The 21679-nt window shown below is 64.1% G+C and overlaps 4 protein-coding genes across 4 annotated transcripts; all 4 read right to left on the bottom strand.

Annotated features, from left to right (window-relative positions):
- Positions 1 to 2760: 2760 nt before the first annotated feature.
- Positions 2761 to 4914, bottom strand: LMXM_12_0280 (putative ornithine decarboxylase; the record flags this gene model as incomplete). Its single annotated transcript, XM_003873083.1, has 1 exon — positions 2761 to 4914. The coding sequence occupies one exon, from the start codon at positions 4912 to 4914 to the stop codon at positions 2761 to 2763; it is 2154 nt and encodes a 717-aa protein (XP_003873132.1).
- Positions 4915 to 5710: 796 nt separating this feature from the next.
- On the bottom strand, positions 5711 to 7351 carry LMXM_12_0270 (conserved hypothetical protein; the record flags this gene model as incomplete). Its single annotated transcript, XM_003873082.1, has 1 exon — positions 5711 to 7351. One exon carries the CDS (start codon positions 7349 to 7351, stop codon positions 5711 to 5713), a length of 1641 nt encoding a protein of 546 aa, XP_003873131.1.
- A 716-nt stretch (positions 7352 to 8067) lies between these two features.
- On the bottom strand, positions 8068 to 15870 carry LMXM_12_0260 (conserved hypothetical protein; the record flags this gene model as incomplete). Its single annotated transcript, XM_003873081.1, has 1 exon — positions 8068 to 15870. One exon carries the CDS (start codon positions 15868 to 15870, stop codon positions 8068 to 8070), a length of 7803 nt encoding a protein of 2600 aa, XP_003873130.1.
- Positions 15871 to 18542: 2672 nt separating this feature from the next.
- Positions 18543 to 20897, bottom strand: LMXM_12_0250 (putative cysteinyl-tRNA synthetase; the record flags this gene model as incomplete). The annotated part of the gene is made up of 1 exon (XM_003873080.1): positions 18543 to 20897. One exon carries the CDS (start codon positions 20895 to 20897, stop codon positions 18543 to 18545), a length of 2355 nt encoding a protein of 784 aa, XP_003873129.1.
- Between the last annotated feature and the right edge of the window lie 782 nt (positions 20898 to 21679).

Genomic DNA, 21679 nt, shown 5'->3' with positions numbered 1-21679 from the left:
GGCCTCAGCACCTGCGTGTTCTGCAGCCTCGACTCGACATGCAGAAGAGCCCACACGTGCACAGATACACAGACGCTTTAGGTCCACAACGTTGGCCACGCCATACGCGCGACATGATCGGTGGGTCAGTCGGTGGATCGGTCGGGGGTGGGTGGGTATCGCTGCCCATGTATCCGTCCACATCGCTGCTCTGCGTCCTTTCGCTTGCGTCGTAGTGATGCGCATGGCCATTTAGTTCCCGCGTTGTGGTCGTTCACCAGCTGTGCGTCCCTCTCGACGCCCATCGAACTTGACAGGACATAAGCGTGGTAAGAGAGACACCTCGCTCACGGGAGAATATTTGAAGAAGGGGCGGGGTGGGGCCCTTGGATGATGGCATTTTGGCACCGTCCTTCGCAGGATTCGAGTCGGCAGGCGAGTGGCCAAGTGGTTGTTTGAGGGAAGCGGAAGGCGCACCCGGTGCACTGCTGTGTGTCCCTTCTTACTTTTGGCTGCATGACAGGCTCCCGCCTTCACGCACACGCCGTGCACACACCCACACACACAGAGGAATCGCCGGAGTCGTTCATGCACTTCTGTCGATGACGCTCTTCGCGTATTGTCCCTCCTCCTCCGTCGCTTGCACACGATGCGCCGCTCGCTTGCTCACTCAGCACGGCTTTGTTTCGGTGCACCACTCCTCCTCCGCTCTCACGACCGTGCTTCGCGTTCGTTAGGGCGGTGAGATCGAGGGATGGTCGGGGGAGGGGCGGAGAGGTGCCGCCGCGCGGGCGCTGACTGCGGTTGCGCGCTTGGTATGCGGCAAGTAACGGAAGCGGTGACAACGAAAAGTGCACCGACATCACTCCAAAGACTCGTAGAAGCGACCACGAGCGAGAGTCGCCACCCCGCCCTGCCACCCGCAATGCCACCCCGCCTCGGTTCTTCCTCCTCCTCCTCTTCGCCGCCTTCGCTGCGGTTTTGGCACCGAGCGGAGGGCAGACCCCGAGACCGTGCACACACACACACACACACACAAAAGTAAATGAGGAAGACGTGCGCCCCCGCGATGAGGGTGGGGTGGGGTGGGGGTGTCAGAGGACTTCACTGCAGCTCACAGAGAGGTGGTCAGGAGAAGGCGGCAGAGCGGGACACACACAGGCACACACGTCAAGTCCCCCCTCACCTGCTCTTCCTCTAACCATCCAAAGCTGCTCCTATGTATACTATTCAGACGCACATGAGCATGCGCGTCACCGCCTTCGTTGAAGCGGGAGACGTAGATATATATATATATATAGGGACACAGGCAGGTAGGCAGCTAGAAAGTTCGATAGGCGAATATAACGTGTGTGTGTGTGTGTGCGTGCGTGCGCGTGTATGGTCTCCGCTGCCACACACACACACACACACACACACACACACGGACACGTCACTGTCTCCCGGCCTCCCTCAAGGGCGCTCTTTAGATGACGTTGTTAGTTATGGTGTCGGTGAACGTCTTAGAGCTGCGCGCGCTCCATGAAGATGGAGAGGGGAGGGGGAGGGGGAGGGGGGGGGGCGATACGACGTGCGGGCCCACGCACGCATCGTATCGTCAACAGGAAGAAACACAGGAGGCCACACCGGCAGCACAACGCAACGCGACCAACGGAGATGAGCTTCTCTGTGATCGGGCCGGCACGTGCGTCAGTTGCGCGGGTGACATCCGCGGCGGATCCTGTTTGAGCCGCCGCTGGGGAGGGGGGAGAGAGAGGAGGGGAGGGGAGGGGAGACGCTCATCAGTCAGAAAACGTATGTCAGGACCTTAACCCCTGTTGCAAGCAGGGAGGGCCAGATGGAGGGAGGTGTAGAGTGGGCTAACAAGCATCACCCTATTTAACAACAGCAGAGGCAACAAGAGCGACAGCGCCAAATGACAACGGGATATGTCCCGCACACCTTCACGCGCAAGCCTCATGAACACACACACACACGCAGACGTGGTACATCTCGCCATGGGGTAAGCTCTAGCTCGCCCACGTGCGCGCGGACCTCTCGCTCACTGATGCCCACGCTGAGGAGCCCCCCAGGAGTAGGCTGTGTGGTAGGCGAGGAGTGCACACGACAAGAGAGAGGAAGCAGGAGAGACGCGAGGCAAGAGGTCGGCGGGAGCAGCGGCAGTGAGGGGGCTGCGCTGGGGGTTGGACTGGCTCCGTGGAAGCGCTGTCAGTGGGGGTTTGTAGGGCACAAGGGTGGGAGGGGGAGGGGGGGAGGCTTGCGTCGCGTAGGCGTCAGAGAGGAGCAACGACGAAGTAGGCCGGTGAAGAAGAGTGGGGACAGGGACGGTTCACGAAGACACAACGGGAGGTGAACAAAAGGCGAAACACACGCGCGTACGCGCAGGCGCACTGAGCACAAGCGCGCAGCGTCGCCGTGCATCCAACGCGAATACGAGTGCAACAACAACGCAAAGGAGGTGGTGAGAGGGAGGGGTGCGGAGCGAGTGAGCCACTTGGTTGTAGCATGGCCGCTCCCCCCTACCCCCTCCCCCCTCTTCACTAGGTGCACTCCCGTCCATAACCCCCCTCCCCCAGGCGTATACCCACTACAGGCACGTACACCAACCTTTACGCCCGTACGTGTTTTCCGCGTGCGCCACTTCTCGTTTCGATTTCGGAGGGTGGAGGGGAGGGAGGGGGGAGGGATGGGGGTTCCGGGCGGAGCCACAAAGGGGGTCCATTCTCTGGCGGGATGAAAGCGCACAGCTTACAGCACCCCCTTCTTCGCCCTGCCTCTCCTTCATTCGCACACAAACCTCAGCGTGTCACCCCCCTCTCGCGTGTACACGGGCCTCGGCCTCGCGCACACGTCAACAGAGCTCACCCACTCAAAGCGGCGCGTAGCGAAACCGTTGAAGACGCCGGCGGCGGCGGTGGTGTAGCTGCCCATGTCTGGCACCAGAAGCCAGTCGCCCAGCTTCATCTCCGGGAAGGGCCGCTTCTTCAGGATGCAGTCCATCGAGTCGCAGGTGGGGCCGAAGATGCTTGTGATGCGCAGCGGGCGGCGCGGGAAGCTGCGACGGCGGTCCCAGGCGGACACAAACAGTGGGTCGTTCGCCAGGGGAACGCTCAGCGACGTCCCGCCCTCCTCCTCGTTGCACACCGCTGCCGCATCCGTGCCTCTCTCCACCGCGTCCGCGCCGTCGCCGTCGTTCAGCAGGAGAAGTGTTGGGTGGGCGTGGTCGAACAGAATGCAGTTGAAGCTGTGGTAGAGGCCGTCGTTGACGTAGTACTGGTACTCTTCCCGCTCGTCCATCGACACGACGGACTGGAAGGCTTGGCGGCTCACCTCGGCATCAGACAGCCGCAACGTGCGGGAGGCGAATACGTTCATGAGAAGCGCGTGCGAGGCAGCCGTGAAGTAGCGACCGGGCTCACTGATGATGGTGACATCACCGCCGCCGAAGAGCTCTACCAGTATCGGTCGAATAGCACGGGCGATGGCCTCGAACGAGGTATTGCCGCTGCCCTCGACAATGTCCGTGCCCGGAAAGCCGCCGCCGATGTCGAGGAGGGTGCAGTTGAAGCCGTACTGGGCTGCCTGCTGGAAGACGTGGTAGGCATCGCGTACCGCGGACACGTACGCAGAGTGGTCGTCGTTGCCGCTGCCGACGTGAAAGCTGACGCCGTGCACGGTGACGTTGTACTGGCGGGCTGCCTGCAAGAGGCCCTCAACATCTTCAAGGGGGGCACCAAACTTGGTGGAGAAGGAGCACTGGGCCTTGCTGTCGTTCGTCGTGATGCGGATAATTGCGCGGGCGGAGGGCATCAGGCGACCGATCTTTTCCATCTCCAGCGGGTTGTCCACCGTCACGTAGGTCACGCCGCACGCCTGCGCCTCACACAGGTCGCCGAACTGCTTGCACGGGTTGGCGAAGATGATGTCGTCCGGCGACGCCACGAGGTGGCGACCCAGCACCATGTGTATTTCTTCCTTGGACGCGCAGTCGAAGCCGGCGCCGAGGGCACTGAGCACCTCCATAACAGCCGGTTTCGGGTTGCTTTTCACGGCAAAGTACGGGCGCACCATCGGGAGCTCGTGACGCCAGCGCGCCATCTGCTCCACAATACGCCCGAGGTCGATCATGTAGAACGGATCCTCGGGCTCGTAGGCGGGGGCGGCGGCACCGCCCTTCACACCCTTCTGGATGTACAGGTTCGACAGGCGGCGCCAGTACTGCTCACGCGTCTCAACCGCACTCTTGTTGATGGGGGCAGTGGCGCAGTGTTGGTGGGAACTGTAGCGGGGCTGCGCGGCGGCCAGGGCAGCCGGCGAGGCGGGCAGGTGCGTGACCACGTTGTAAGTCTTGAACACCTCACAAACGGCAGCCCGGCGCTCCTCGGCTGTGCGCCAACCGTAGATGGGGTAGGGCGAGAAACACTGACCGTCGACGGCCTGGCTGCCCTCAAGGAAGAAGAGGTCGACGAGGTCTTGACTAGCTGCAATGGGGGCGTGCTGATCCGCAGTCGAGTCCACAGCAGCACCACCGGAGACCATCTGCACCTGCGCGGGGGTCTGCGCGCTGCATTCGGGTGGCGAGAGGACCGAGTGAGTCGGCAGGAGAGACTCCTGTGCACCCATGGCACGGAGCTGCGCCGCTGCCTTTCGACCGGCGGCGGAGTCGGCTCCGCTCCGCGGGCTGTGGCTCGCGGGTTGAAGGTGGATGTGGTACTGATCCAATAGACGCCTTTCGCAGGAGGGCAGGCATTCCTCGGCTGCATCCGCGTCGAAGGCGGACGCCGGCGGCGCCATCCTTATCCTTTTGGAAGGGCTGTCATGGCACAGACTGTCGCACCCTGTGTCGTCGCTGACCGTTGGCAGCGGCACGAAGTCCCAATAATTCGCATGGTTGTAGCGGCTGGCTTGGCACAGGTCGACGTCATGATCACCCATCAAGCACTTGGGAAGGGCGGCGGGTGATGGAGGCGAAGCGATGGACGAGGAGGCGAGTGCGCTGAGCTCCAGCGGTTGGTAAAGGAGGCTGAGAGAGTGCGGGTGGGGGTGGGGTTTAGGGGGCGAGAGGGACGGGGCGCCACAGTTATGGGCAACGCTGGCAGTGAACCAAGGGAGAAGTTGCCGGTAAAAGATGCAGAGCGGCAACCGCGGCGACAGTTAGGGTTACAGAGAGGGAGTGGGGGAGACAGCTAGGAAGGCGAAGTGCGCTGTGGAGCGTGCGTGTGAAGCGTGGACGGTGGCGCGAGAGACGACGACGACGATGCCACGAGGGAAGGGGGTGGGGGTGGGGACACGCCGAGAGTGAGCGGAGAGAGGAAGAGGGAGGGAGTCAGTGGAGGCGTAGGAGGCAACAAGTCATCTTGCGTAGCGGTGTCCCCTTGGCAAGATAGGGGAGTGTGTGTATTCGGAGGTTGGAGGTTGGGTGGGTACCCGTGTGCGTGCGATTACGTACGCTTGTGACTGCGCGGGTACCGTTAGGCGTTCCTTCTGTTACCGTTCCGGAGGCGCTACGACGACGCGGGTCTACGGCATACCAGCACACGTGGCGTCCTTAGCCACACGTAACGTGCGGGTGAGGGCGGCGAGGGAGGGTGGGAGGAGCAGAGAAGGCGGGCCTACGGGCAAGGATGAGGGCCCTCTTGGCACAAACGCGCCGCGTCACTCCGGCTCGAGTCCGTCGGCCCTCCGTCCCCCCCATGAGAAGAACGCGAGCACACGCACGTAGGGAAGCTGTTCACGTACGCACCGGCACCGCTTCGTTCAAGAGTCGAAAGACATAGCGGTACTCCGAGAGCAGCTGGCGCTTCGTCATCCGGCGCACCTCCACGTCCATGCCCTCGTGCACCGCTGGCAGCGCGCTCGCGGACGACGGGCACGTTCGTATGAACGGTGCCCACGACTGAGTTCGCGAGAGCCCCTGTAGTGAGGGCAGCGGCTGCCCATACAGGTACGCCACCACGTCCGCACTGCTAGCGGCGTAGCTCAGTAACACAAGCTCATCATCGAAGCCGAGCTCGAGCAGCTTTGCCATGATATGCGCGGTATCGCGCTCTTGCCCACATTGCCCCGTGCGCAGTGTGCGCAGAAAGACGCTGATCTCCGGCTTTGGGCGGTACACGTAGTGGCGGCAGCACGGCTGCCCACAGCGGCAGAGCAGCCAGCTGCGCGACTGCAGCGCGCGTGCCGACTCCCCTGCGTAGAGGGGGGCCATGCGAGTGCTGTAGTCCAGCGTGAGCTCCTCGCCCGCTGCGACATCGCGAGTCAGGAAGAAGCTGTTCGCGTCGGCGAAGTACGGCCACCGCGTCATCCGCTCGCCACAGCCCGCGCTGTGCGCTTCGGCGGCCAAGAACGACGACGACGACGAAATCCAAGTTGTTGCGTCACTGCGAATACCTTCCTCCCTGACGTTGCCGTGGGAGGCCTCCGCGCGCTCACTGGCGGCACCGTGCGTGGAGCTGCTCCGCCGCGAGCACTGCTGTTGGTGATGCTGCCGCTGCCACTTATCCGCGATCGTGGCGGCCTCCCAGAAGGTGTGAGAGAGTCCACTGCACACATTCGGCGCGCAGCTATGGTTCATTAGATGATGTGGCTGCGCTTGCGTCACCAACTCCACGACGCACCCGGTAGGTTGGGTGTAGTGCCACGTATCCGGCAGCTTCTCGTGCGTGTCAGCTAGCAAGGTGACAAAGTGTGAGGCGAGTAGGAGGGAGCGACGTGACTCGGCGATGATGCGGGTGCCGCGCGGCAGTGCACATGCCGTGAACAGCCCTCTGCTGTGGATCGGGCTGGCGCCGATGTAGAGGCAGTCAAGGGCGTTCTCACGAAGCGGCGCGTCATGAGAGAAGAGGAGCGAGGAGGAGGGGCGGCCAGCAGGCGAGAGACGCGGCGGCGCTGAGAGGCCGCCTGCCTTAGACAGGTCGGCGCTGCACTGTGCCTGCGACACCGACGTTCGGGCAGTGCAGTCCGCCTCGCACAAGTCGACATTCCCGCAAGAGGAGTCGGGCTCCGTTGCCATCGCCACCGGCGGCCCCGCACGCCGACGAGTGAATACTATAACAGAGCCCTTTACGTAGGCGGCGTAGGCAGAGGCCTCGAGCACACGCATCGTAAGCGCACCGAGGTACGGTGTGCGCATGAGCGCGAGAAGCAGCGTCAACCAGCGCTGCTGCGCGCGGGTGCGCAATGATACATGGCGCGTGGTACTAATCGCGGTGTTAATCGAGCCGGCATGGAGGCCCGGCGGCAGACCCCATAGTGGCGCTGAGGTGGGTGTCTCCCCGTAGACCTTGCCCGCGTCGGCGTAGCTCCACCGCTTTGAACGCCGAGGTGCGGAAGACGTCGCCGATTCGGCTGACGAACGTGACGAGGTCGACATCGCACATTGTGCTGTGCGCGCGAGAGACGGAATCACTTGGTTGGATGCGGCATGTCCGTGGGCGATAATGCAGCGAGCGCCGCGACGGTGGTCCGAACCGCGGAGCGAGCGCAGCATTGCGGTTGTTGGCGCTCGCGGACACTTTTCTAACATTGTTGCGCGCAGACGCACGGGAGGGGCTGCCGTTCTCTCTCCCTCCCGCTGCGCCTGTGCTCGCGTGTGCGCTGAGGGTGCTGCGCAGGCATTCGCGGCGAGTAAAACGATGAAGCAGGAATAGAGAGAGACGGACCGACCGGGTAATAGAAGAGGCGAAGCATTGGGCCGAGAGAGCAGCAGCAGCACGTGTCCGTGTCGAGAGTCGTGCGTGCCCGCAGTGCAGCACGCTGCCTCCGTGCTTGTCGTCTCTCATATCCCATCCCATATGCACCCACACACACACACACACACACACACACACACAGAGGTAAGAGAAAGGGGAGGGGGAGGCCGCACGCGCATGCAACGCCATCGAAACTGGGGTGGGCCCGAACAGTGCAGGGGTGCGAGGAGGAGGCACGGGGAAGTCTGTGCGTTGTTGATGGGGTTAGCGAGTCCGTGTAAGCGCAGCTTACTTAGTCGTGCTCTGTGATAGGCAGGGATACGTAGACAGACAGAGGCGGGGGAGGGGGAGGGGGGAGGCTTGACACCGCTCGATCCCTTTCTTTTGAACTCAGCGCCTAAAACTGCGGCAGGTTCGCCTCATCAGCGATGCCGATGCCCTTGTAGACCTTGCGGGGGCCACGAAGGCGACCAGCACTGTCGCGGGTTTGAAGCGGACGTGCAGAACGCGCATGTGACTTACCCTTGATGAGCTCCTCGTCTCCCGCTCGGGCTGTGATGGCCGCAGCGCCACCAGTGCGTGTCGGCCGTTCGGACGCCCGCCTCTGCGGCGCCCAGCGGTGCGCGTGACGGTCGACGTAGAACTGCCGGAGCTGTGCGGCGAACGTGACGGGCGGTAGCCGCGACGGGAGCGCCGGTGGCACCGTGAACATCATCTCCACCGCTGCCCCTTCGGCACCCAGCGCGCGGTAGCTGAGCCGCCTTGACAGCGCCGCAGCAGGCGACAAGGACGCCCAGCGGCTGCGGCCCTCACCCAGCCCTACTTGCGCACCACTGCAGCTCCCCTCGGCATTCCTGGCAGGAGTGGACGGACTTGTAGGTTGCATGAGCGTCGCCAGAGCGCGCGGTGGTGTCGCGAAGACGCACCCGAGGTCGCGCAAGAGCGCCTGTACGGTTTGGCCGCGACGGACGTGCGCCAGGTATGCGGTCAGCACGTCTGCTGCCGTCACCGCTGATGATACTCGCTCGGCCCCTTGCCCTGCACGCGCGCCGGGCACCACAAAGGGAGAGAGCTGAAGCTTGTGCAGCACTCGCTCAACGTAGTCGGCCAGGGTGACCATGTTTCGGCGCGCGTGAAGATACTCGTGAAGGACGAGAAGTAGCGTGGCCTCCACGATGGCGTCACGGTCTAGCGCGCGCACTCTCGCCGACATGCCGCCGAGATGCTTGTCTGAGCACAGGGCACACGCCGCCTCTGGAGCGCACCAGTGGAGCTCGTCAGAGGGGCCATGCGTTGCAGGCGACGCTTCTTCACGCACGCTTTCCCGCCATTTATAGGACGGATCGTTGGTCATGGGCACCAGCACACCAGGCCAGCCGCCGCCGCGTCCAATATGCTCCAGGAGACCCATGTAGCCTTGCATGGGCAGCGGCGTCGGCAGCCGCCACACGCCCAAGCCGTACAGCATCACCGCGTGGAGGTGTGTGTGTGTGCCGTTGAGCAGCAGCGCCACCGTGGCCTGCGGTGAGGCAGCGGCGAGGTAGCCGGCTACCACGAGCAGCGCTGACATCGGCGGCGAAGTAGTTCCCGAGGCAGCCGCACTCACTTCGCCGCTGTTGGACAAGTTCAGCACCCACACATGATGCGCCGAGAGCGTATCCGCGTCGACCGATGACGACGGGGCCGCCGCCCCCGCTCCAGCCCCGCCACGACACGGGCTTGGCTGCGTCGACTTCCGCAGGTGCGGCGGCGGAAGAACATCGGCGACGCTCTGCAGCGCTACGAGACTGCCAGCCACCGCAAGCGGCGTGGCGCGGTGCGCCCCTGCTGCTCTGCTCTCCGCCTTATGAGCGCCCGGGCGTTTTGGCCCCTCTGGCGAGGACAGGCATGACGGTGACGGCGCAGAGTCGTCGGCAGACCACTGTAGGCAGTTCAAGAACGACAGGGCACCGACAACACATGGGTAGACGTGCTGGGCGAGCGGCAGGCGGGTGACGCTATGAAGGGAGAGTAGCGACGCCAGCGGCAACACAGCCTTGGCAGGCGGTGCGAGGTGGAGTGTGCTGGCGCTAGCTTCGCTTTCGATGAAACCGGGGTGATCGCGCGTGAGTGCCTCATCTGTGCCCGTGCGCTGAGGGCCACATGCGGCCCGCGGGGCCCAGCCGTACAGCGTCTCCAGGTGCTCGCGGCGCAGTCCGAGCTGAACGGCATGGTAGAGATGCTCCAGGTGGCTGGCGGAACGGTAGTGCTGGTCAAGTGCGCCTTGGCTAGAGCACAGGTGGTTGCAGAGCATACAGTAGTACGCCGGCGGCGGTGCAGCGTCGGTGCTGCCGCTGTGCGTGGCATGCGCCATCGAGGAGGCGGGGGGTATGAGGGCAGGCAGAGGCACCTTCCACGTGATGCTGCGGGTAACGTAGATAGGCGGCACGACACTGATTGTAAGGGTTGTCGGCGTTGCCGTGCCATCCGACGGCTGCGAGTTCGTGCACACCGATGAAGGCGCAGAGGTGGCGGCCGTGTCGCCATCACTGTTGCTGCGCAAGGGAGTTCCCCGGCTGTCGAGCGGTGACGAGTTCTTCGACAGCGGAGGCGCCGTGGGAAACAGGTCCGCCAGGCCCAAGGCTGCCACGGCAGCACGAGTGACCGACCGGCCACTAATGCCAAGGTTATCGGACCACGCCACGCGAGTCGTCGTCGTAACAGTCGCAGTGGCGGCTCCACCGCGGGTGGGCCGCGTTGTCACAGAGGCGGGCGGTAGAGGGAGCTCGGAGAAGCTCACGCTTCGCCGCTCATCTGCAGTGGAGCCGGCCTGGCGTACGAGCGATGCGGAGGGTAAGGTGGGAACGGCGGCCAAGGATGACGACGGCTGCGCCGGCACAATTGGCGAGCTGAGTGCAGAGGTCGCAGCACCAGGCAAGGGTATGCGCTGGAGGCTGCCAAGGCCGCTGCCCCCACCCCCACCGCCGGTGCCTGCGGCTGCGGCAGTGAGGAGGCTGACGCCGAAAGGTGCCAGCTGCACATACGGATGACTTCTTCGAGTAGAGGTGTCTCGGGCAGGCGATGTCGCTGCCGGTGGCGGCCTCCCTCCGTCAGCGTATCGCAACGCGGACGGGAGCACCACCGCCTTCAGTAGCTCCTCTGATGGCGGTCCACGTGCACCGTCTGCGGTTACCGGCCGAGTGTTTATCGATGCTGCCTCTGACGTTGTGACCCCACTTCTGGCTTCGGCACTCTTCGTGGCCCTTGCAGCGGTGTGTCGTCCATCCCGCACAGCATGAACGCGCAGCATAGGGGCGGCGTCGTCTCCGATGTCGTCCATGCTGTCACTCTCTCCATATGCGTCGTTGTCAGCGTCGCCGTTGGCGCAGAGAACGGTGGAGTAGCTGGGCGAGAGGCTGTCGAAGAGGCCGCTGAACCCGTCGCTGGCGAAGCGAGCTGCCACGGCGAGGCGATTGCTTTGGAAGACCTCCAGCTGCTGCAGGCCCGCGCCACGCAGGTATGGAGCAAGAGCCTGCTCCACCGACTTCGACGTCACACCCGATGCCTGGAGGAGGTCGTAGGAGTTGGGCGGCGGGGACAGTGGTGCGGTGCGTGTCGATTGATCCGCTGTGCCACTGCTAGACAGTGACGACGATTCTAGTTCTTGCTGCTGCTGCACATCTATATGAAAGGTGCAGACGTGCTCCTCGTCGTTCTCCAGTGCCTGCATGTTGCGGCGCAGGCGGCGGTGGTGGAAGCGGTGCCCCCCGTCCTCGCCGCGCAGGGTGCGGTGGCCGAACGCGGCTACGAAGGCGGCGCACAGTCGTTCGTCGGTGCGACCCATCGCGAAGACGACGGGCGGGATGGGGGGCGGCGGGGCTGGCGGGCGGTAGATGGGCACCCTTGGCCGCGTGACGTGCGTGGACAACGGTGGAGGCACACTTGTCGAGAAAGGGGTGATGGCGCCGTCACCAGCGACGGACGTCGCGCGCTGCTGCCTGTAGAGGGAGGGGTAAGGCGAGCGCAAGGCAGGCAGGCCATCGACCCAGTACGTGAAGCACGGGTGTCGCTGCACCGCCTCTCTTGCGTCTCGCACCTTGTCCAGAACACCGTCACGAATTCTACCTGCTCCTCGCCCGCCGGTACGTGAGGCCAAGTGATCGGCGGGGCCGTGCCGTAGGTATGGACGACCCCACAGTCGAATCAACCGCTCTTCGCTGTCGTACCACTGCGGCAGGCCGTAGCGTTGCCGCACCTCGGTGTGGCGCAGGTGCACACGACCCACCGCGACGCGCTGGAGGCGCCGCAGTGAGCGCAGAAGCTGCTCCCGGGCCTCTGTAGGCCAGTCTGGAAGAAAAGGGATACAACCGATGGCGCTGCCACCGCCGTTGCTCCCGCGTTGTGGCATGCCGTTCGTGCTTGGCAGGACAGTCGTGCCGGGCTCAACGGCGCCGGCTTGGCACACGTAGGCCCCAAAATCCACCTCGGCTTCGGCGTCCTCGACAACGAAGCGCTTGTCAGCGCCATCCACGGCCGCTCCTGCGGCATCCTCTGAGGCGGCGCTCAGCTGGCGCAGCAGTCGGATGAGCCGGCCGCAGGTCTGGGCTACCATGCTGTCCACTTGGCGCATGGCGCTCCTGTTAAGCCCGTGCGTGTTCTGGAACCCGATGCAGGCATTCACGTTCGAAAAGGCATACCATTGCCGCAGCAGCGCGCGCAACATGAGGGGCTCACTCAGCTGTCCCGCCTGCCGCTCCACCGATGTTGTCGCGGCGGTCGTGGTGGGCGCGAGTTCGTCACCGTAGCCCGCGGAGTTGTTGTTGTTGATGGTTTGGCGGTTGTCTGTCGCCTCGCCGCCGTCGGGCGGGTAGGGGGCGGGGCGCACCATCCGCTGCACGGCAAAGCCGGCGAAGTGACGCTGCACCCAGAGGTGCCGATAGAACTGCTCGAGCGGCGAGAGGGCCGGCATCCTGTCCACGTCCCACCGCTGCGAGGCGTAGTCAGACTTTGTTCTGCGCCGCATCCCTACCTGAATGGCACTACGGGACGACACGCGCGGCGTCAGAAACAGCGACGGGACGGCCATGGCGCACGCCACCATCAGCGCGTCCTCGACGCAGCTGAACTGCAGGCCATGATAGACGAAGGTGGCGTGCTCGTACGGCAGCGGCAGACTGGCCACGAAGTAACCCTTTGGGGTTAAAGTGCTGCAGTTTAGTAGAGGGAGCAGCGCACCGTCGCAGCCGTAGAGGGCGGCCGCATCAGCAGAACCGAACGGCGCGCTTGCGGCTGCGAGATCGGGTAGGTTGCGAGTCGCCTCCTGAGGCGGCGTCGTTTCTGCCGCCTCTGGCAAGAGGAGAAGGCCCATATCCGCGAGCTGCTGCAAGGCCAGCCGCACCGCTGCGGCGCCTGGCGGCGACGGCAACGCCGCCAACGCGTCACTGACCTTCGCGAAGAGAAACTTTAGCCGTAGCAGCACCGTTGCGACGCCATCGGGCAGGGCTTCGAAGGTCTGCGTCGAGGCTGACGAATCGCACATGCCTGCAGTTGAGGACGTGGGTAATAAGACCCGCCTCATCGTCGTCGGAGGGCGCAGAAAAGCCTCTGGAAGCACAAACCGCCTTGGCGCCAAGTGGATCACAACGCCATCGCCCGTCCGGCCGACCCGCCCACATCGCTGCCGCAGCCCACTTGGTGACACGAAGGACGTCAGCACCTGCGTGGCACCGGTGACGTCGTCGGTGCTGATGCGGCGCTCAAGGCACGTGTCCACCACGATGCGGGTGTTCGCAATGGTGAGGGAGCTCTCAGCGACGTTGGTCGAGAGAAGCAAGCGCAACGGAGCCCCCGCGTTCTCCGTCGCCGTCAACTGCTCTTGCGGACTTCCCACCGCGGTGGAGTGCAGAAGACCGATAGAGAAGACTTCGGAGCCGTGGCGCAGCACGAGAGTCGAGGGTGCGCTCGAGTCCGCAGCGTTGGTGGATGGGAACGACGCCGTCGAGGGTGAGGGCTGCACAGTGTCGCACAGCCGCTCGAGAGCCAGCGTGATCTGGTGCAGCTCGCTGATGCCGGCGACAAACACCAGCACTGTGATCGGAGCCTCCACTGCCGGCGGGTCTGCGACTGCAAGAGCCATCGACACAGGCTCACAAGCGATGCCATCGGCGTGGGAGGACTGTTCGCTACGCTGTGATCGCGGTGACGCGGGAAGCGCGACCGCACCGTCGATCCATCGAAGCCGTGCGGCCTGCAGCAACTGAAGAATGAGCTCTACAAGCGCGCGTGCATGGGTGTTGAGCATGACATAGGAGGCGGCACGCGTGCCGTGTAGATCGACTAACCGTGCTCGGAGCGCGGCACCATCGTCGGTGAGGCAAATCGGAAAGCCCTTGCTCGACCGCTGGGTGGCGTCGGCGGCAGGCGCGGAGGAGGCTGCCTTGTCGCCCTGCTTGGGTTGCCTTCCACCTTTCCTACCGCTGCTCGCCACACCTTGCGCCGCGTTCGAAGGGGTGCGGGTCGCTGCCGCCGATGCCGCAGCGGTAGCGCTGAGACGTGTGGCCTCGTCAAATAGCACCCGTGACCTCGCAAAGCTGCCCTTCACGGGGTCGAGATCGTCGACGAAGTAGCGTTCCACACGGTACGGTTGGGTGGCGATGACAATGGCCGCACCGTCGGCGCCGCGAAGCTCCGATGAGTTGAGGGGCGGTGGCAGACGCGGCGGTGGCGCCCCTCTGACTGTGGAATCTGTGGGGCTCTTGGCACTGCTGGCAAAGAAGCCACCCACCGCCTGTTCTGTGGAGTTGGCGGGTGAGCCGCTCGCCACACTCGCGGCGCCACCGATAAGAAGGGGGTCGTCACGGTAACCGTCATCGCACTCGCCGTAGCCTTCGGTGGTCTCTACGAGCTGCAAGACGGCCGCGCGCACGCGTTGATCCGTCGTCACTGCCCGCGTCACGGCGGAGTCCACGTCTGCGCCATCGATACGCCCGCCAGCACCGAGTGCCTGTTCCCTTTGCCACCACCGCCGCACATGATGACGTTGCGTCGGAGATAGAAGCAGAAGCGGCGCGTCTGCAGGCACGGCGTCGGTGCTCCTGGCATCCTCGGGAAGTGCATCGCTCTCCGCGATTGTGCGCTTGGGCCCTCGAGCGAGGCCTTCGCTCTGCCCTGGATGGACGTCGCGCTCATCGTTGCTGCCGTTCGGAAGTCCTCGGCAGAGATAGGTGTCCATCGCCTGCAGATTCATGGTGGCGGACACCACGTAGTACTGACGCAGCACCGGGAGCGGCGCCGAAGCCGCCGACCCCGATGCATCACCCCCTTGGCTGCACGCTCGCGACAGCTTCATCCAGGCCAGCAAGGCATCCGTTTCAACGTCGCGGCAGTGCGCCTCATCCACCACCAGCGTCGTTGGCGACAGCGACGACTGGGGATGAGAGACCCGCAGCGCATTGACGATGTAGCCGGGCGTGGCGAAGACGATCTCCGTTTCGGAGCAAAACTGCGACGCCCCACCGACAGCAAGACCCACCCGCTTTCCAACAAGCCGACGGCTCAGGGAACACTGCGTCTTGTCGCGGCGGCGGCGGCCGCCGAGTCCTGCTCCTGCCGGCGCCGCTTCGGAGCTGTGACTGGCACCGACGCATGTGCGACCGGCGTCCAAGAGCGCGCTTGCGTACGCGGCGAGCTCCGCGCATGCTACACGAGTTGGCTGGCTTACCACGATGCGCAGCCGGCTGCAGGCCGTGAACTCGCGTATGAAGTTCTCTTGCGAGTCAAGAGGGAAAGGCTGCAAGACAACGTTGGGCGCCCCCGCGTCCGCCGTAATCTGTTGCGCCGTCATGGCGGAGAGCAGGGTATCGTGCGCGGAGTGGGCGCCACCTCGCACCTTCTCCGTGGCCTCCGCTGCAGCGGTTTTGTCGTAGTCGTCAATTGTTTGCAGCAGTCGCCGCTCCAGCACCGCCCAATGGGCGTCGAGTGCGTAAAGCGGAATGAGCACGCTTTTTCCGGTTCCGGTGGACGCGGCGCAGAGCAGCAGCGGCGGAAGCCGGCGTCGATGGCTGCTTTGATCGCCATGCGGCTTTGCCGTGGTGGTGGGAGAAGCGGCAGGCAAGGATGGTGCGGCAGCGGGGTCGGCCTTCGCCAGCGAGAACATCGGCGTCGCGCTTCCGTGAGCGCAGTAGTCCTCACACCATTCGTGACGGCACGCATAGAGGGACATGTGAAGGACCTCCGGGTGCAGCCGAGTGACGGCGTCCCACGAGACTCGCTTCTCAGTTCGAACCGTGTGGAGCAGCTTGTGGAGCAGTGCTCGGGACGGCGGCGTTGGCCTGGCTGCTGGCGGAGGTGCAGACGACGGTGCGCCACCCGCTGCGGTGCTAGCTGCGATGAAAACACGTGCGTTCAAGCCTGCTTCGCTTTTCGTGCGCGGCGCTGCAGCATCGGAGCGTCTATTGGCGATGGGGCCGGCGGATGGTGGCGACTTTGGTTCAGCTGGCCGGGACGGTGTTGTGGAGCGAGGTGCGGGTGTAGCGTCGAATACTCGCAGCAGCGGTGAGCCGGCTGCGACCTGCTTGGCACCTTTCACCGACGCGGCGGCCAGTACAGAAGCGCCGCTATCGCTGCTGCTTGTCACGCCTTTCGTCAATACGCTGGAAGGGTTCAGAAGGGCGGATAGCGCGACCGCAGCAGAGGTGGGGGTGCCGTGTCGCGCGCGGCGCACGGCCCCACCGCCACGACGCGCAATGCTGCGCAGCAGCTCTGCCGTGTACTCTTTGCGCTGCGACGCTGCTGAGGGTGCAGAGGGTGGCTGTGAAGGGGGTGACGCTGGCGGCGCCACACTGTCGCCGCCACTCGTAAGTGTTTCACGGCGATGGCTCGAGCACAGCAGCAGCGACGTCGGCCGGAACGCCGTTGCGGACGCTGAAAAGGTGAAGCCACAGATGAAGTGGCTGCTGCCGTGTGATGTGGCGAAAAGGGCATTGCTGTGCCCGTGTCCTCTCGCAAGAGGCACGAGCCCCGCAGCGGGCAGACTCCAGCGACGGAGCTCGTTGTGTGCAGCGACCCGTGTGCGGCTGCTTGACGCCGTTCGCGCAGACGAGATGGATGGCCCGGTGCGCCATGGGCCCCACATGAGAAAAGGTGAGAGAGTTGGAGGCTGTGCAGGCGTGGGTGGGGAAGGGTCGCCGCGTTGATAGCGAAGGCGGGAGGGGTGCGGCACAGCTTGGTTGACCCGCACATGCAAGTAAAGGGCAAAGATACGTGAGAGAAGGGCGGGGTGTGGAAGGGCTGTGCAGACATGTATGTGCCGGAGGTATGGTGGGTCGTGGTCAGCAGTAGTGCAGCCCCGACACACATCTTCGTTCGCCACGTATCCACCACGGTGAAGAGGCGTGCACCCGTGCGCACGCACACCCGCGGGTGCGCAGAGCGAGAGCGAGGGCGTGAGACACGCACCAGTAATCAAGAACGCGTGCGGTTTGCGAGGAGAGTCCAGAAGAGCAATGTGGTGAAGGGGGGGGGGCAGCGTGGAGAGAGAAAAACCTCTTCAGTGCACACAGCGAGGGCGGTGGCGGCGCACCGTCGGAAATATAAGATGTGCCACGTTGTTGCTGACATCAGGGTGAGCCCCATGACTCTGCCCTACCTCGCATACAGTCGCTACCCGCGGGCATCGACTGTGCGGGTATACGTGTGCCACAAGGCGGCAAGGAGCCGGCTAAACCAGAAGGAATGGAGATGGCGAGCTCGGGATGTGCGTCATGGTGCACGAGTGTGCTGCATCTGCTCCTGGGCATCGATGGATGGATGCCCGCAGAGTCGCTTGAGGTCGAGGAGGAGAAGGAACAGGAGGGGGGGGGGGCAGAGAGGCGATGATGATGGCGAACGTGGGGGGAGTGAGAGACCAGCGTCGAAGACTGGCGGGACACCGTGGAAGACGACGACATCGACGCCATCGGGTGGGTGGGGCATAACACCTTGTTTCCCTCCTCTTCTTTCGTCTCGTGGGTGATGGACTTTGCGCTGTGTGTGTGTGTGGGGTTGTGTGGCGCCCGTGCAGCATGGTGACCTGCTCAGCCGACGTCCACCCACCCCCTCCCCCTCCCTTCTCCTCTCCAGCACGCAGGCGCACGTGACTTTCAGCGGTACTGCTCGTCCGCCGTTGATGTTATCTTTTCTCACTAAGGCGTCACCTGAGGGGCGTGCACGCCGGCACTCAAGCCCCCGCCACCACACCATGCACGCCCTCACTCACAGACACGCGTGCGCCTTCCCTCTCTCGACACCCTCACGCACGGAGGAGAGGCGGGATGACGGCTGGCCATCATCCGTCCGTTGGGGCGATGGTGCGAGAGACACACAGAAAGCGCACACAGACACAGACACACTCCACGTCCCTCCTCCCCTCCCCGAAGTAACAGAGCAACAGGAGAAGCGGGAGAAACGCGCGCCAAGGGTGAGCACACCTTGCTACATAACACGTCCATTGTCTTGTTGCCGTCGGAGGGGGGAGGGGCGTGCGTGTGTGACGCCGGTGAGGGAAGGGCGGAGGAATAGTGTTTGTGTGCGTGCGTGCGTGCGTGGGGGGGGGGAGACGCAGCTTCTCTGCACATGACACGCCCGTCGGCGGCAGAGATACACAAACGGATGCGCGCTGCCGGCCATCAACTGTCGCTTTTCCCTCCCACGCTCTACCGATTATGACCCTCCCTATTGCGCGTGGCTTCGCGGACAGCAGAGGTGATGAGGTGCGAGGAAGGGGACGAGTCTCCATAATCCCATAGCTCTCCTCCTGCCGCCGCCCTCATCGGTGGATCACCTTCCAGTTACCTGGATGTGCTTGACGTTGTTCGACACGCCTGTGCTCACGGGTGAGTGCGTCGCTACCGACGCCTACTTGCTGCCTTCGAGCTCGGCCACCATGCTGGCCAGCTCTGCCTCCTGCTCTTGAAGCCACGATACGCCACCCTTGCCAATAAACTCGTCGTACGACTTGGCGTACTTCGCCTGCTCCTTGCTCAGCTTCTTCACATCCTTCTCGCTCACCTCCTCGCCGGCAGCCGTCATCGTTGGGAGGCCGGTGACGTCGTCGTAGGCGGCGTACTTTTTCTCCTCCCGCTGCTCGTCCTGGCGGCGGAAGTACTCGGACGGCGGGTAGGTGAGCTGCCGCCACTTCTCCACGAGCTTGCGCTTCGTCTCCACCTGATTCGCCAGCTTCCTCTGGCGATCCCCTTCTTGCTGAGCGCGGCGCTCCGCCAGCTCCTTGTGCAGCAGCGCCGGCTCGTCGTTCTTCCACGTCGTCGGGCCCGCCGGGTTGTCCTCGAGCCGCACGCCAGCGTCGACAAGCCACTCATCGCGCACCTTGTCGCACAAGGGCAGGAAGCCCGCCACCACCTTCTGGTCTTTCGCCGCATCACGCACCTCGTCACGGAAGCGCACGAGGGTGTTCACGACCTCGATGAAGCGCGCTTCGCCGTCGCCGGAGCCCTGCTTCTGCAGGCCGACATCGTCAGACCCCTCGACGACGCCGAAGATGCGGAACATCTTTGTCACATAGCAGCCCACCTTGCGCACCAGCGTCGCACTCGGCCGCTCGCCAGAGAGCAGGTACTGGTTCGTCGCCGCGACGAGGGACATGAGTTGCTGCAGGGCAACGACTGTATCAAAGTTGTCCTGCAACGCCGCGTGCACGGCCGCCTCGGCCTCGACCCACTTGGATAGCAGCTCGCGGTCGTGCTTGTTGACACCTTGCGTGGCCTTCCAGTTATCAGCACGGAGGACAATGTCGACGCTGCCGAAGAAGGCGCGCAGGACACGCTCCTTCTCCTTCGCCTCGTCGAGCGACTGGTCCGAGAAGTTCATCGGCTTGTTCCAAGGATTTGCAAGGAACAGCAGCCGCATCGTGCGCGCCGTGACGCCGAGTTCGTCCAGCGCCTGGCGGATGGTGATGAAGTTCTTGAGGCTCTTGCTCATCTTCAACCCTTTGATATGGAGATGGCCGCAGTGAAGAAAGTAGTTCACCCACTGGCTGTGCAGGTTGCACGCCTCGCTCTGCGCGCACTCGTTGTCGTGGTGCGGAAACTTCAAGTCCCACCCACCGCTGTGGATGTCCATGTTCTCGCCGAGAATGTCGGACGCCATCACGGAGCACTCGATGTGCCAGCCAGGGCGGCCCTCGCCCCACGGGGATGACCAGCGCGGTTCGCCGGGCTTCGAGAACTTCCATAGAGCAAAGTCGTTCGGGCTGCGCTTCTCGCCCTCGACACCCTTCGAAAGGACGCCCTCGCCCTCGGCCATCTCGTCCTCCGTCGTGTTGCGATCACCGCCAGGCTTCAGCTTCGGGTAGTCGTGGCCGGCCCTGATGTACGCCTCCGTGTCGAAGAAGACTGACGTCTCGCCGACGTAGGCAAAGCCGTTGTCGATGATTTTCTGCACAAACTCCACCACCTGCGGTACGTATTCGGTGACGCGTGTCACGATGTCCGGCTCACGAATGCCCAAGCGCTGCATGTCCTCGAAGAACGCGCGCTCATATTTTCGGGCGTGGTCTTCGAAGATCTGCTGATCGGAGACGCTGTGGCCGCTGCGCTCGTCAAGCAGGTCGCCGTTCACGCCGCTGGCCGCGGCGAACAGGGCGGCAAAGTCATCCTTGGCCGCCGCGATCTTCACCTTGGTCTCGGCAAGCTGCGACTCCTTGAGCTGCACCTCCAGCATCTTCTCCTCGCGGTCCGCCTTGGCCCGGCTGTTGGCGCCATCGGTGATCGGCTCCAACAGCGCCGCCTTGCGCTTTTCCAGGCCGCTCTCGGCGGCGGCGACGGCCTCCGTCGTGAACGCCATGAGCTTTGCAACGTCGCTGTGGCGCAGCTCTCCCTCCTTGAAGTCATCCAGCAGCTTGTTCACGCGAGCGCGCTTGATGATCTTGTCGTCGATGTCCGTGATGTTCACCTGATAGATAACGGAGTAGCCGAAGTAGTCTTCCATGATGCGGCGGATGATGTCGAAGGTGAGGTAAGCGCGGGCGTGGCCCATGTGTGAGAGATCGTAGACGGTCGGGCCGCACGTGTACCACCGCACGACCCGGCCATCACGCGGCGCGAAGTCCTCGAGGGACTCTGTCAGGGAGTTCATCACCTTCAGACCGTTGCCGTCCAGCTTCACGGGCGGGTACCAAGTGGGGTGGCGTTCTCGCTTCACCGGGTTGGCGCCATCGAGGCCGGCTACTACCGTCGGAGGACGATTGCCGCTCATTGCGGATGGGGTGGGCGAAGGCGGCGCTGCGGGCGGTGCCAGTGCGAGGGCCACGGAGCTGCGGCTCATGTATGCACGCTGGTGCGCGGGAAGTTCCTTGCAGCTGGTGGCTGAGGCGGTGCGTAGCACGCGGAGAGGATGCCGGGATGCGGGTGGCACCTGATCGAGGGCTCGGAAGCGCAGCACTTTGGGAGAAGAGAACGGTGTATGAGGTGTGTGTGTGTGGGGGGGAGAGAGGGAGACAGTGTGCTTGGGTGCCCGTGACGGATGTGGCGACGCCGGGGCCCGTGGGCAGTTCGAACACGAAGACGGAGGCACAGGGGGAAAGCGAAGGAGGGGGAGGGGAGTCGACGCAGAGACAACACCGATGTGAGGAAATCGGAAACAACCAAGCCACTTCCTCCGCCCTGCTCGAGTTCTCGTCGGTTGTGGTTGGTACGCAGCCGTTGGGAGAGCCGCGGTGCAGAGTAACGATTTGGTAAGGCGCTGAGCCCTGACGCCTCGAGGGTTGGCCATCGATCTTCGCTTAGAGAACGGCCAAGGCGAGGAGAGGAGGTGGGGGGGGGGATGAAGGGAAGAGTTGGCCACACCCACGGCTCAGCATGCAGGGGAGGGGCTCTCTCGCCCGGGATGTACTTCGTTGGTACTCCCTGAGGCCGCCGCCGCCTTTCATGAGAAGATTCGCTGTGACAAAGCGCGGATCACCCCGTAGTAATCCTGCAACGGATTTCGCTCCTCCGACAGCCGTTATACGGCCTCCCCAGCGGCCCTCGCACAGCGGG

Source organism: Leishmania mexicana, chromosome 12, assembly GCF_000234665.1.
Source record: "Leishmania mexicana MHOM/GT/2001/U1103 complete genome, chromosome 12".
NCBI classification, from domain to species: Eukaryota; Euglenozoa; class Kinetoplastea; order Trypanosomatida; family Trypanosomatidae; genus Leishmania; species Leishmania mexicana.
This window is presented reverse-complemented; position numbering and strand designations above follow the sequence as displayed.